At 35.2% G+C, this 14,432-nt stretch overlaps 4 protein-coding genes across 7 annotated transcripts in view; 2 read left to right on the plus strand and 2 right to left on the minus strand.

The window, feature by feature from the left end:
- Positions 1–3,750, minus strand: part of LOC132140590 (carbohydrate-responsive element-binding protein) — a 44,139-nt gene extending 40,389 nt beyond the window's left edge. The window contains exons 1-2 of one of the 2 annotated variants that reach the window (XM_059549403.1): positions 3,188–3,750; positions 1–79 (exon numbers count right to left, since the gene is read on the minus strand). The exon at positions 1–79 is cut by the window's left edge and continues 28 nt beyond it. In XM_059549403.1, the coding sequence (XP_059405386.1) occupies positions 1–79; positions 3,188–3,534 (426 nt within the window). In that variant the 5' untranslated portion in view covers positions 3,535–3,750. The remainder of the gene's footprint in view (positions 80–3,187) is intronic. The other variant, XM_059549402.1, reaches the window with a different exon arrangement.
- Positions 3,751–4,381: 631 nt separating this feature from the next.
- Positions 4,382–7,436, plus strand: rpain (RPA interacting protein). The gene is made up of 7 exons (XM_059549406.1): positions 4,382–4,542; positions 5,495–5,680; positions 5,864–5,936; positions 6,077–6,191; positions 6,271–6,334; positions 7,101–7,241; positions 7,318–7,436. The coding sequence occupies exons 1-7, from the start codon at positions 4,471–4,473 to the stop codon at positions 7,345–7,347; spliced, it is 681 nt and encodes a 226-aa protein (XP_059405389.1). The 5' UTR covers positions 4,382–4,470; the 3' UTR covers positions 7,348–7,436.
- Positions 7,437–8,191: 755 nt separating this feature from the next.
- Positions 8,192–11,222, minus strand: LOC132140591 (complement component 1 Q subcomponent-binding protein, mitochondrial-like). Of its 2 annotated transcripts, none has more exons than XM_059549404.1 (6): positions 10,909–11,222; positions 10,257–10,407; positions 9,978–10,065; positions 9,683–9,778; positions 9,481–9,609; positions 8,192–8,551 (listed from the first exon to the last, which is right to left on the minus strand). In XM_059549404.1, exons 1-6 carry the CDS (start codon positions 11,114–11,116, stop codon positions 8,402–8,404), a joined length of 822 nt encoding a protein of 273 aa, XP_059405387.1. In that variant the 5' UTR covers positions 11,117–11,222; the 3' UTR covers positions 8,192–8,401. The 2 variants fall into 2 exon arrangements, with proteins under 2 accessions (XP_059405387.1, XP_059405388.1); XM_059549405.1 differs by having other exon boundaries at positions 9,481–9,606; positions 10,909–11,219.
- A 926-nt stretch (positions 11,223–12,148) lies between these two features.
- LOC132140595 (zinc finger HIT domain-containing protein 3-like) lies at positions 12,149–14,386 on the plus strand. Of its 2 annotated transcripts, XR_009433822.1 has the most exons (6): positions 12,149–12,330; positions 12,440–12,477; positions 12,831–12,893; positions 13,035–13,118; positions 13,203–13,797; positions 14,131–14,386. XR_009433822.1 is itself a non-coding variant. In XM_059549411.1 (5 exons), the coding sequence occupies exons 1-5, from the start codon at positions 12,263–12,265 to the stop codon at positions 13,397–13,399; spliced, it is 450 nt and encodes a 149-aa protein (XP_059405394.1). In that variant the 5' UTR covers positions 12,149–12,262; the 3' UTR covers positions 13,400–14,386. The 2 variants fall into 2 exon arrangements, 1 of the variants encoding a protein (XP_059405394.1); XM_059549411.1 differs by having other exon boundaries at positions 13,203–14,386.
- The last annotated feature ends 46 nt before the right edge of the window (positions 14,387–14,432 follow it).

The raw sequence follows: 14,432 nt of genomic DNA on the forward strand, positions 1-14,432 counted from the left end.
ATTATTCAGTCTGATTTTATCCCTCCACAACAACCTCAAGCCTTTAAAAGACTTCCACTTTGGAGACACAATCTTTCCACTGAGGAGAAACACAAACACCACTTCAATCAACATTAGATGTCATTTCATTTGCATAGTAAATATAAACAACATAAATGAACTGGAAAGTGCAATAAACTACATTGTTTGAGACTAGGACACATGGGTCTTGATGATATTGCAGGACAATGGTGAAATCTTCCCTTTTCACCCTGCTGGCTCTGCTTAAACATGCTTTTCACCATCCAGCACGAACTCTGAACTGTGTTTGCAGCCGGAATAATTTCATCAGTCTAATGCAGCAACACAGCTGCCCATCTGCACACATTCTGACCACACTTTACACCATTTACTGATGCGTCTAGTGCACTTAACCTTGAAAAGCAAGAGACAAGTGACCTGAGAGTGCTGTGTTCACTCTGTTGCTACGAGTCTGGTGAGAATGAGTGCTTAAATGAGGAATAGGACAACACACCCTTACAAATAAACAACACCGATAGGACGTCATCAGGCTGAAAAATACATTTAATAAAATGTCTGTTCAGTGCATCGAACTGGAATTATGGGAGGGTTGAGAACCGCTGGGTTATTAGTCACATGAAATCCAGATTCATTCTGTTTTAGCTAGTGTTTTATTGTAAAATTCTTTCAGAATTTAGATTTTATATTTTTATTATTTAATTAATTGAATTAAACTCCCTACAGTTTCTTCACAAACATCCTAAAATATTTAGAAAAATATTTTTAAATATTGCTGAAATAATGGTAACATGAAATGCAGATGATCAAATAAAATACAAGATGTCTTTTAGTAAGTGTTTTAATTTGATTTCGAATATTAATATACCATTTATTTTATTTTTTTTTAATTGATTCTTTCTAATTAAACTTCCTGCTGTTCCCTCACAAACCCCTAAACCAGTGTGGGAAACCATGCTTTACATAAAAAATATTTTACATATGCGACCCTGGAGCACAAAAGCAGTCTTAAGTCTCTGGTGTATATTTGTTGCAACAGCCAAAAAAACATTGTATGGGTCAAAATTATACATTTTTCTTTTATGCCAAAAATCATTAGGATATTAAGAAAAGATCATGTTCCTTGAAGATATTTTGTCAATTTTCCACCGTAAATATAGCAGAACTTCATTTTTGATTAGTAAAATGCATTGCTAAGAACTTCATTTGAACAATTTTAAAGGGGATTTTCTCAATATTTAGTTTTTTTGCTCCCTCAGATTCCAGATTTTCAAATAGTTGTATCTCAGACGAATATTGTCCGATCATAACAAACTATAGTAAATTTAAAAGTCGCATGTGCAAACTCTGTTAAATATAAATCAATACAGTGATGCTCTCTGTAACAACGACCACTAATAATACCAGAGAACACTCACCAGTGCGTTTATGGCACGATATCTGTATCTCACTATCCAATAACAACAGTCATTATGTTATTGTCATATGTGGTGATACGAGCAGAGCAGATGTTTCTGATAGCCCTTCCATGCTGACATGATTCCCCGTCTCAGATGACGTCAGGTGACTGGAGTGCCATAAACTACTGCTGACTCACGGCCGAAGTCACACTGAGGTTGCATCACGATATACCTCCAACGGCTAGTGCACAGTTTCTCTAGGTCTTCTGACAGGGATCATCTGGTCTTTTCATTAACATATATGTAACATATAATTTTGCATGCATTAAGTAAAAAATACACAGCAAATCCTTAGAGATAAGTTTTAAACTTTAAGGTATTAGTTTAGTGTAGGTCGTTTGACCCCGGCATACAATAAAAACACTTTCCACATTGGCTCAAAGATTTTAATGGCACAATATACTCACAAACCAATAAAGGTTTAAACAGGATTACCTAAATGGCTGGATACAGTAAATAAAACAATCAAGATGTACTGCTCAGAGGAGAGACAGCTAAAAAAATAACATGTTGCAATACTGTGCATTAATCAAATGTGTGTTTGCAGAAAGTGCTGTGGGTTCATCTGCCCTCATTATTCTGTAACTCTGACCTCGTTTGTCTTCCAACTGCTAGCAAAGTCCAAATGAGCTTTTTTTAACTCAGTCAAGGATTTCACAAAAGCAAGACTGAATTTAGAATCATTTTATACTGTGGTGAACTTTTACTAACTTGCATTATGAATGCTTAAAAGACTTATAAAACCAGAGCCAAAAAATACTTTTTTATTCACTAATTTTTATAGAACTTTATAATTAGTTTTACAGAGCCAAATGCAACAGATCTGCTGAAATAAAACAGATGCAAAAATAAAATCCTTATTTTTGAGTATTTCAATACTCAGAACTAAGTGTTTTGTTTTTTTTACATTTGGTAAATATGCTCAAATGTATCTGTACTCTACTTGTTTTATATAAAAACAAATTGGTAATAATTATACACACTGCAGTGATTTGAGGTTTACCTGTAAATTAACTGTAGTTTAAATGTTTCAGAAAAACACACTCTAATGAGGTCAATTTCACTCAAAATATGTAAGATATTGGCACTTAAACTGTTATTATAATAATGTAAACATTTCACTTGGGTATTTTTTGGTAGGTATATACACTGCAGTAGGGTAAAATTACATTTAAATGTTAACTCCTGCATAACAATTTAAACACTGCACATGTTATTATTATTCCACACTTAACTGGAATAATTTTATTATTTTTTAAGTAATGTAAAAATTTCCATGTGGTGTAGGTTCAACTGTAGTCATTTAGCTGTACTTTTTAAGGTTTTATAGTAATATAAACATTACATCGAGGTGAATTTGACTTAAATTGTCAATTATATATACTTTAAATGTTTTACAGTTTTGTAAACATTGCAGTAAGTAACGATTATTAGTAATATAGCTACACTTCAGTGAGGTAAAATAGTGTTTAACTCTTTTATAACAATATAAACACTGGCATACTACCATCAGGTGAATTATTATTTTATTTATTTTGTTTATTAATTAAGTGACACTATAAGTGCTGTGAGGTAACATACGTTTAGCGGGCGTAATTTCACGGATTTATAGTAATGTAAACATTAGCATGAGGTGAGTTTGTGCTTTATAGTGTAACTAGCAGACACTGCAGATAGGTAAACCAGGGTTAAATGACGGTTTGTTTTACCTGTACGCCAGAGTCATGCACTCAAACAGGCGTGTGAGAGTGGGGTCAATGCTCAGCCTTCTGGAGCTCAACGGACCAAAGCTGTAGGTCTGGCAGTCCGGTTTATTAACGGTGTCGAAGTCATAATTATCAGCCTTATACAGAGCCGCGCTTCTCCTCCGGACCGAGTCGCTGTGCGGCGAGGACACCATGAAGTGTCCACTGTGGATCACCTGAGTCCGCCGGTCTGATCCGGATCCCGCTCCGGCGTCCACACTGGGCGAGTGGTCATCCGGATCCGAATCCGACTCTGAATCCGGTCCGATCCGGTTGGGCTCTGAGGTTTCTGAGTACTCTGCTTTCGCCATCGCTGTCCTGTCACGCTACAGTCCACTGAGAGAGACTACGCCATCTGAGTAGCGCGCTTCACTCTATACTCTGCTACTCCGCTGCATACTTAGTACACACTGCTGGAGGTCAAAGATTACGCGCGATAAAATAATCAAAACTCACTGATTAAAACGCTGCATCTAGCAGTTTCAGACTCTGACAGTCTAAACTCGAGCACTATTACGTAAGAGTTTATCTCTGTCCCACCTTATTACTATTATTAGCCGCTATTACCAGTAAGAGTAAATATGGCCTCGTAATTGAGATTTTTAAATAAACATGCACTTTTTGTATCTATCTAGTAAAACGGATCTGTAAATTGTTACATTTGTTGAAAGACTAAATAAATATATATTTTTAAATAGAAATAGAAAATATAAATTTATTTCATTTTTATCATTAAAATTATTTTTCATGCAAACAATAGGTAACGTTTTAAAAAGGGACTGATAATAACAATGTGTATCAAAAAATGTAAAATAAAAATTTACTTAAATGAAACTAAAGACACTACGTGAAGGGGTATATAATAATATAATATAATTTGATCATATCTATTTTAATTTCAGTATTTATTTTAAAATTAATATTTTTAAATTGTATCACTATTTTATCACAAGTAAACAAAATAACTACATACAAAAGAATTCTTAATTAAAATAAACAAATAAATAAATACAATTTGGTTAAAAATGTATATTTAAATGAAATTAAAATATACAATAATAACAGACTAATTAGACTCGCTTGGAGAGTTAATTGGACTACAAATCCCATGAACGCTGAAGGAACATCCGGTTATGTGTGACGTAACCGGAAGGTTAAAAGCCGCAGATTGGCGTCCAGTAGCTGATGTTATTTTCGTGTTTTAAGTGCTAGAGTTCTGCTTGAAGTCTTTATAGTTTAGTCAAATCATGGACGCGGTACAGAAACATAGATCCATGTACAAAGGCACGACTCCACCATGGAAAGAAACATACCGGAAGGTAAAACGTCGTGTTCGCTCGCTTCTGTGCTGAGGAATGTCATGTTATAGATGAAAGAAACTCATTGTGTTTTGAATATAGGACATTGACGATTAGATTTAGTTTTAAGACACAGTAATGAGAATTAGTGGTGATTTCTTCCTTATGACCATGAATACTGAATATATTTACCAGTCAGAACATGAAAAAACTCAAAACCTTGTATAACCGACCAAAACACGAAGTACAGATATGGATACATTTGTGTTACTAAAGATTACTAAAGAATAAATATGTGACCCTGGACTACAAAACCAGTCATAAGGGGCAATAAAAATATATAATATTTTTATTATAAATATTAAATTTTATTTTATATATATATATATATGTATATCCATTGATCTCCATTGATTTATGGTTTGTTAGGAGGACAATATTTGGCCAAGATACAACTATTTGAAAATCTGATCAAATAAAAAAAAAAAAAAGATAATTACCTTTTTAAAGATGTCCAAATGAAGTTATTAGCAATGTGTATTACTAATCAGAAATGAAGCTTTGATATATTTACGGTAGGAAACGTACAAAATATCTTCATGGAACATGATCTCTTAAAATCCATATGATTTTTGCTATAAAAGGAAAAAACTATAATTTTGTCCCCTGCAGTGTATTGTTGTCTATTGCTACGTTGCCACTTTAAGACTGGTTTTGTGCTCCAGGGTCTCACATAATAAAATAAACCCTGATATTGAGAAATATTAAGTGGAATGTAAATATCATCTTGCGTGGTTGATCTAAATTTATTTAAACTTGTATAATGATTGTCTTCCATGAAAAGTACAAGTTTTGGAAACCAGGAACCGGTCGGGATGACATCATTATAATGCGTTTGTAATTGAACTGCATGATCTCTCAGTGGTTGAGCGAGGCTTTGAGTGATGATCTAACGTGTGTTGTGTGTCTCCAGCGCTGTGTGGAGCGCTTGAAGAACAGCCGCTCGAGGTTACTGGAGAAGTTCAGACAGATGGGAGACGATTCGGGAGGATCCAAGCCCTCGCTGCTCGTGCACGAGGTGATGGAGGAGGAGTGGAGCGCCCTACAGTCGTCCAATCACAGTCTCCCCTCGCTCTGGACCGGAAACGGCATCACCGATGTGTGTTTTGATTTTTAATTGATTTTTTTTTTATTTTTTTTTATGAAATTCTCATGTCCTTTCTATTTTACGATAAAAGCAGACCGTGATCGAGTGCTTTTAAACTAAAAGTATCAGAAAAGCATTATTCTTATTCATCTTTATATGAATGAATAATTTCAGGCGTGTGTTTTCACTCCTCAGGTGTTCACTGCACAGCAGGAATATGACGAGCTTTCTGCGTTTGAGGAAATTCAGCAGGAGCTCATAGCACAAGGTTACATCCGCATATACAGTTGTCATTTTTTCCTCATATCAAGTTGTGAGTAACCTGGAAATGTGAGCCAATGGTGATGTAAAAGCACTGGTAGAAGTATATGGCTTGTGTTACATGCTGAAGTTTCTCTCGTCTTTCAGAGCTCTTGATTCTGGAGGAGTATAATAACAGCCTGCGGTATGAAGAGCAGTATATAAACTCAGTTTTGGAGGGAATGGAGGTCTCTGGACAGATCATATGCCCTGTGTGTCACGCGTAAGTGTTTGCTGAAGCCATCACCTGCTAAACCTATATCTGTTAATTATGTTTCTAATGTTTTTCTCTGTATCTGCAGGAATAATCTGACAGTCACCAGTCATTTTACATCATGTCCTTGTGGTCTTTATGTTAACACGATTGTAAGTGGTCACACAGCACCTTCCTCTGTATAGACACGGTCTTTATTATTAAATCATTATTTGACTGGTATGGGTGGAGTAGAATATAGTGAATACATATTCTAGAATAAAGTATAATTGAATGTAGTATTTTATTAAGTTTGGAAGTGACCACTAGATGAATGCACTGGGAAATCTTGGAGAAGTATATACTAACCAGTGTTATTTTAATATCATTGAGAGACTGTTGTGTGTGTTTTTTTTTAATTTTTATGTGTATATATATTTTGAAGTATTGTGTAGGGCCCTATGAAATCGTTTTTTATTTTTCCCCCTAAATTTCATGTTTTCTGTTTTGGACTTCATTTTAAGTTACATTTGAATAATCAAAAAGCAAGTCTAATCAATTGAATTACTAAAACCGTTACAAATTAATAATTTATTAACTTCTTTAGTTATAGGGCTTTTATAATCATTCTTGATTTATAATTTAATACAAAATTATTACCAAGAACAGTGGTGAACAAATGAAGACTATTAACTTATTTAATCTATGACATTTTTAAAATATAATTTTTTTTTTTTTTTTTTTGGAGGGGGGGGTCATTTTTTAATTTTTAGTTATTTTAGCATCATTAGTTAAACTAAAAGAAAATGGGAATTGTTGAAAACAAAACTAAATCACACATGTACACTTTTCCATTTATCCAAGATGTATTTTTCTTTATGGTTTACCATATTCCCTAAAGCGGTGTAATATGAGCATCTTCTCATGTCTCCATCACAGGGTAGGAACGTCACAGCTGAGGTTTTACAGAATCTACTAGAAGAACGTGTGACCGAGCACATGGAGGAGTGTGTTCATAACCCCAGCTTCTCTATGGCCTTCAACACTGATGGATCACCAAACCTCATGATCAGCTGCAAGGTACTCGTACGGTTTGTGTTCATGTATCATGATGATAAACTCAACTTGAAAGCTGTTGTTATGCCGGTGTTTGCAGGTGTGTGACTATCTCTCCGTCGTCCTGTGAGCCGTTCATCCACACTGCAGACCGTCTGATGGATGTTTTAAATGTTGTGAATATTATTTCTGTGAAATAAAGTATTACTTTTAGCCTTGGATTCACTACCCTTATTTGAGTAATCATGTAAAATGACAGAACTGCAGATCAAACTCCTGATTGTCCTGATCTAGAGTCTGCTATTTTGTTTTAAATGCTCACACAGCTTCTTATTTATCCAAAAGCTGTTCTAGAAACAATCACATCTAAATCAGAAGTAAAGCATCTTAGAAATATGATTTGTACATTGTGACAAGTTAAGCACTTCAAAATCTGATTTTGGCTTAAATGATACTTCTTGTAATTGAAAGGAGTTTGTCTTATGATGGGGTTTGTTGTCCTTCAGTTGTATTTTGATTTTACACTGACTAAAATAAAAAATATTGCAGTAATCTTCATTGGGAATATCCGTTGAGCAGTTTTATATTAATCTGACTTTTTGCATTAAAGAATGTTGCATAAAAATGTCTCATTCAAAAATTGTAATGGTCTAAAAAAAAAAAAGTTCCTTGTGTAAAATATATACGGTCTTATTTGGATTGGTTTTAGTGAATCAAAAGGTTTTTGATAATTTTCCGCATACAAGGAAATAAAGCACTTTTTTTTAATGGCTCCATCTATAGTGAACTTATTTATGCATCAATGAAAAATAATGGTTTCCAAACCACTCCTTACCGTTTCATGCAAATTCAGTTACTTTTTTTTTTTTTTATTCAAATTGATTCATTAAATGGAAATGCATGAAAAAATGTAATAATGGACAATCATGTTCTTTTCCGTTTTAGCAACATATACTGAAATCTTGACAATCAGCCCAATATTTCCTCCGTTTTATTTTTTTCATGAATGTTTAGTTCACGTTCTTGGTTCCCGTAAACCCCTGCGGTGACATCTGAAACGTAACCGGTGTGCACATAACTTGAAAACATGATATAAAATTAAATACAAAACTCTTCTGCCTTCATCTTCATCCTATCATCACCTGAGCCAGACACATCACACATTTATGTGAAATCTAGACCGATTATTTGCATTTGACAAAAGTGCTGAGATCTTCCAGGAACTTGATGTACTCCTGATGCTCCAGCGCTGTGCTCAACTCCATCAGCTCATCCGCAAATGTGTTGTCAACTCCACGGTCGGCCAGGAAGTCCATCAGATGGTCATACAGGGTCTAGAGAGGTCAGAGGTCACATTTGTTCTGGGTTCTTGTGTCTTACAAAATTGTAATTCTTAAGGCAACACATTTATTTATTTTTTTATAATTCTGTATTCAGTTTTAATATTAACTACATTTAAAAAAATAAAAAAGCAAGTCTATGAAGTATAAAAAAAAATTCTGAAATTCTGTGTCACTATAAATAAAGGTGGTTATCAAATAAAGGCATAAAAGATTAAGAATTTAACCTGTTAACTGTCACTCACATTTTTTGAAAGTGCTTGATCCAAACCTAAATTTTTATAATTCATGACTGAAAACATTTTGTAACATGATATTGATGTACCATTTTCACGGTAATGCAATGTTTGATGTTAAAATAGGTTTCAAAGGATGAATTTTGAGATTATGTTTTCAAGTGACAGTTTCTGATGATTTCTAAAGTGTGTTAAAGAAAAAGACAACAAACAAGACTTTTTTTTGACAAAGGTCAGAACTCCAGTTATAATGTATGTTTTAGATGTGCACTCTTTCCATAAATTAATCTATTTTCCTACATATTTTTTTTACAAAAAAAGATTGGTAAAATATCTATTTAGGAGTCTTAGACCTTTCCAACGACATATAGTTTGTCATGATTAGATTAGATTTAATTGTAATATAGTGAAGTAAACGTAGGCGTCCCACAGAGGGGATGGGTGACAGTTAACAGGTTTTAAAGTTGTAGATTGCATAATTTCCTTCTGCACAACTGAGGCATACTGTTTAAAAAAAAAAGGAAAATTGTGATGTTCCTAAAAATTTTGAATTATTTGAGGCAACTAATATTTCTGTCAGTATATCTTCAAGTTAAATCAAAGATATATTTTGACACGTTGACACGTTTCAGTGACAGTATTTCTGAAATGAAATGCTCGTGAAATGTCCTTAAGTGAAGCTCTCACCCAGTCCAGAGAGTCTGTGTTGAGCGTGTAGCTGGTTTCCTTCCACTCTGCGTCTCCCTCCGGCTGAAAACTGACCTCACGGATGTTGAAGATGTCGCTCTCCTCCTCACCCTCACCGTGACCGGTCTGCTTTAGATATGAGATCCAGTCAGTTTTCATTCTGCACCTCCGGTCACACTAATCTAAATGCACAACAACCCACCTCATCCTCGGGGAAATGACAGTCGAACACCAGTGAAGTCTTTGCTCCTGGTTTGGTCACTTCAACCACAAAATTAGGTGTAGAGACAATTTCAGGCTAGAAAAAAAAAAGAAATGCATTTATGACTCTGTTGAACTTGTGATTTTATGTTGCAACCTTCATTTGATCAAATCTCGGTTTCATTATTCTAACTGCATGGGATGGCAACGGCTTGAACAGTTTAACAACATTAGGTGATCCTGAGTTCATATTCCATGACATAATAAGCTTGTAGAGTATGAATGCATTGCTCTACCTCGTCCTCCGGACTCTTCTGCGTGTGCTCGGGATCTTCCTCCAGCTGTGGCGGGATGCTGTTGTTCACATTGAATGTGATGGTGACTCTGCCAAACACAATCCCACCGCATTTATTACAGCAGAGCATAAATATGATCACTTTGTGAATTTGCTCAATGCATTTATTAATAAGCATTTGCTTGTGCATGCCTTGAATGCAGTGCAACTGAATAAAACATCTGCAAAATCTGAAAGACATTATTAAGAGCTAGATTCTGATGAAGCACACAATCCTTACTTTTCTCCGGAGAGCGAGCGGGTGAGTTTGGCTTCTGTGCCGTTGAGCTCAAGCTCCCAGCCACCGGATATTTTAGGAAGACTCTTGTTCTTCTGGATCTTCTTTTCTTCTTTGATTTCATCAGAGAGAAACTCTGCAAACGCTTTATCACCTGCAGAATAAAGACAGAATTAATAAAGCACTCAAGACAACGTACATGCATGCTCTACTACAACACTAGTGACCATGTCATAGGGGTTCATCTCAAGGTCACGCGTTTGACTGAAAACACATGAAGGACATCTGCAGTAATATTATAAAACATTCAAATTAACATTGAAACATTTTATTTATTCTTTCAATTAGGTTTTTATTTTCCTTTTTTATTTCAATTAATTATTCAGAAATTTAGTTTAAATCACTTTTATTTTATTCATTCATTTTTTTATCCGTTTTAGTTATTTTCGTAGATGTAATGATTAAACTAAATGAAAATGTTTCCTTAGCAACTAGCAGAAATAAAATATGCATAAGGCTTGTTTTAAATAACTGAAACAACTTTTATAGTTAGTGTCTATAACTTTACCATGGTAGTTTTTAGATATGGTTTAAACTTTTACCATAAAAATACGTTTATCATGGTAGTTTGTGGTTTGTGTGGAGCAGTGTTTACCCTCGGTGTGCAGACTCCCGCAGCCGCTCGACAGTGAGGGCAGAGCCCGGGTCGCAGTGAGCAGCCTCGGCCTGGATGCGGACGCCGCTCCGCTGCTGCTGAGGCTCCAGATGGATCTGCAGAAGGCGGGTCTGACGGCGGGAGCGAACGGCACGGAGCTGGAGAGCCGTGCTGCGAGCTGAACCGCGCGGCTTACACACTTCAGCATGACGGAGGCAGTGTGTTCGTTTGAGCTCAGAGCGCGGATCACACTGACTGACACACACGTGGGGAAGGGAGGACACCGTGACCTCAGAACTCTACACCGGAAGCAATCGGAAGCGGAAATGACTTTAAAGTCCTGCATGCTGCATCAACAGCATAAAGAAACAGTCGGGCATGTATTATATAACTGTAAATGCAATGCTCTTCCATCAAAATATAAAAAAGTGCACTTTAAAATTTTGTCCGATATTTATCCTGCTAAGGAATTTCTGAGATTAAGATTAAATATAGACTGTAATATATGGCAATTTTGTAATATGGATGTAGAAACAGTTGAACACTTATTATTTCTCCATTGTTATCTGGTTAATTCGTTTCGGACTGAAGTATGTCATTCGATTAAACAAAGAATTTCTATTTTTCCATCGATTACATGGGACATGTTGAAATTTGGAGTTCATTTGGAGGATAAAAGTTTAGACTTTGTTGTAAATTGTTTACTTCTCATATTTAAATAAAAAAAGTTCTGAAAACAGCACCCCAGTTTAATGTTTTTAAAAAAGAGCTTGGCATGTATACAGAGGTCCTGAAATTATGAGATGTGATAAGGCCAAGAAATTATGGGATTTGTTTAATAAGTGTGATTTTTTTTAAATCCCCTACATTGTTGATGGTTGCATGAATATATTTTTATTTTATTTGGATTTATGTCTTGTATGGTGGTTTATTTCTTTTTATAGTATGAATAATATGAATCTCTCAGTCTGAGGACCTAAATATATATATATATATATATATATATATATATATATATATATATATATATATATATATATAAATAATTGGGATAGGATTTAATAGGAGATAGAATACCAGATATTTATAAAATACACTCTATATATTACTGGGTTAAGTGAAAGGATTTAAATATATAAAATGTAAAAAAAAAAACAAAGAAGAAAATGATTATAAATAAACCGTGAATGCATAACAGCAACAGTAGGTGGCGATGTGCACACGGGATGCAACGCGCCAAAAAAAAAAACGGAAGAAGAAGAAGAACAACAACATAAGTCAGATAAACACGTGGTTCCAGTAACTCTATCGTTGTTATATTCTGTTTGTTTGTGTGTTTGTTTGTTGGTCAGTTATGCAGCTTTGTGTAGTTTGTAGCGAGCATGTTCCTAAATACAGATGTCCAACATGCAGAATCAGATAGTAAGTCATGTATTCATGCTCGGTAACTTCCTGTTTATACACCTTTATCAGCGCACTTTTGCTTTTGGGGAAAAAAAATACCGATCAAATAACATTATTTTCCTTCTAGTTGTTCAGTGGGTTGCTTTAAAAGACACAAAGGTGATGGTAAGTATATACTTATAAGTTTCCGATATAATATTGACAATAACTTCGAATATTTTAGATGGCTTTTATCCAAAGCGATTTGCGTTCGATTCAGTGTTGACAGTTCATTTCACACATTCCCTGGAAATCGAACCTATGACCTCGACGTTGCTTGCTTGAGATCTTACTGTTTGTACTTAAAAAAATATATATTATAATTATAATGTAATATAATACCTATATTAATGTATTCGTTTATATTATTTTTACTAATTTAAATATTATTATTATAGCTACTGGACTATCCTGAGCACCAAGCCAAAAACCACTCCAAAACACACTATTGAAGCCTATATTTATCCTTCCTCTGATAGATTCATGTCATCCAGTTAAAGAATCCGATCCAGCCTCCAGCAGCTCCACACCAGTCAACAGCGGTGAGGAAAACATCATCACTCAGGCCTGTGACACATTTAATACTTCATAGGTGTTCAAGAGAACCTTACTGTCTCCTTTAGAGGGTGATTTTGAAAATGAAAAGTCAAAAAAATAAAAGTGAAATAAATGTTTGATTTCAGCTGAAGAGCCGTGGACTGTAGAGGATCTTCTTGATGAGGACAGTCAGACTGATAAAGTGCCACTGCAGAGACTCCAGCAGCTGGGTATTAAATGATAAACACTGTTCACATGCTCTGTAATGCTGTTTTTGTGAGGGCAGTAACAGATTTTCAGGTTTTCATTCACAGGTGGTTCAGAGGCGCTGAAGGGGCTGTTGAGGAATCCTCATCTCCGGCGGTTAATGATGTCTGTGGACTCGGCTGAAGATAAAGCCAAAGCCATGAAAGACGCCATGCAGGAGCCGCTGTTCGTGGAGTTTGCTGATCAGTGCTTAAAAATTATTGAACCCACAGAAACAGAGAAAGACGACGACGATGAATTCTGATCCGATGGAATTGTCACATATTGAACGGTTGCTAACGCAAATGCATCAAACTCCTACAAACATGTTAATGTAATAATGTACAATTTCTATTACATCAATGTTTTTTGAATGCAAACAATGTAATGCAATGCAAAAATTAAAATTAGCTGACAATGTTTTTCACCCTCAAAACAATCCAAGATGTAGATGAGTTTGTTTCTTCATCAGATTTGGAGAAATGTATCATTGCATCTTTATTCATCAATGGATGCTCTGCAGTGAATGGGTGCCGTCAGAATGAGAGTCCAAACAGCTGATAAAAACACCACAATAATCCACAGCACTCCAGTCCATCAGTTAATGTCTTTGGAAACTGTGTGTTTGGAAGAAATAAATATTGCTTCCTCCAGTAAAAAGTGGTCTCGTCTGAATCAGGAGAGAAATCTGCACAGAACAAGCGCTGTTTACAAGCCGAAACAGCTCTAAACAAATATGTGCATTGATTTTGATGTGAGAGACAACAGATGGACTTTTTCACCGAAGGAAGCTTTATTATGGATAATGGACTCAAATTTTAGCCAGAAGTGGTGGTTTGAAGTTAAAACGTTTTAATGCTGGATTTGTTTCAGCTCTGCTCTTCTCCAGATGTTAACTGATGGACTGGAGTGGTGTGGATTATTGTGATGTTTTTATCAGCTGTTTGGACTCTCATTCTGACGGCACCCATTCACTGCAGAGCATCCACTGATGAGACACTGATGCAATGCTACATTTCTCCAAATCTGATGAAGAAACAAACTCATCTACATCATGGATGACCTGAGGGTGAGTATATTTTCATTTTTGGTTGAAGTATTGTTTAAAGAGTTAATCTTCAGAGTAACAACAGCATTCACACAGCGGTTTGCTTTTCAGAGGTTTAAGAGATACTGAGAAACTGTAGATAAAATTTATATTTATACCTGAAAAATGAATTTTACAATAAAATTGCTCTCAAGCTTTCCAGCATTTAGTGTTCCAAATTATTTTTGTTAACAGTGCATGTTTTCTCAAC

The sequence above is a fragment of the Carassius carassius genome, chromosome 5 (assembly GCF_963082965.1).
Source record: "Carassius carassius chromosome 5, fCarCar2.1, whole genome shotgun sequence".
Classification (NCBI taxonomy): Eukaryota; Metazoa; Chordata; class Actinopteri; order Cypriniformes; family Cyprinidae; genus Carassius; species Carassius carassius.

Bases quoted from the DNA above. Each gene is read 5' to 3' on its own strand.
- rpain (XM_059549406.1), top strand. From the start codon at position 4,471: ATGGACGCGGTACAGAAACATAGATCCATGTACAAAGGCACGACTCCA. The intron at 6,192-6,270 runs GTAAGTGTTTGC...CTGTATCTGCAG, and splicing joins ATATGCCCTGTGTGTCACGC to GAATAATCTGACAGTCACCA. The intron at 6,335-7,100 runs GTAAGTGGTCAC...TCTCCATCACAG, and splicing joins GTCTTTATGTTAACACGATT to GGTAGGAACGTCACAGCTGA.
- LOC132140591 (XM_059549404.1), bottom strand. From the start codon at position 11,116: ATGCTGAAGTGTGTAAGCCGCGCGGTTCAGCTCGCAGCACGGCTCTCC. The intron at 9,779-9,977 runs GTAGAGCAATGC...TTTTTTTTCTAG, and splicing joins AGAAGAGTCCGGAGGACGAG to CCTGAAATTGTCTCTACACC. The intron at 8,552-9,480 runs GTGAGAGCTTCA...TGACCTCTCTAG, and splicing joins ACACAGACTCTCTGGACTGG to ACCCTGTATGACCATCTGAT.
- LOC132140595 (XM_059549411.1), top strand. From the start codon at position 12,263: ATGCAGCTTTGTGTAGTTTGTAGCGAGCATGTTCCTAAATACAGATGT. The intron at 12,894-13,034 runs GTGAGGAAAACA...GTTTGATTTCAG, and splicing joins CTCCACACCAGTCAACAGCG to CTGAAGAGCCGTGGACTGTA. The intron at 13,119-13,202 runs GTATTAAATGAT...TTTCATTCACAG, and splicing joins GCAGAGACTCCAGCAGCTGG to GTGGTTCAGAGGCGCTGAAG.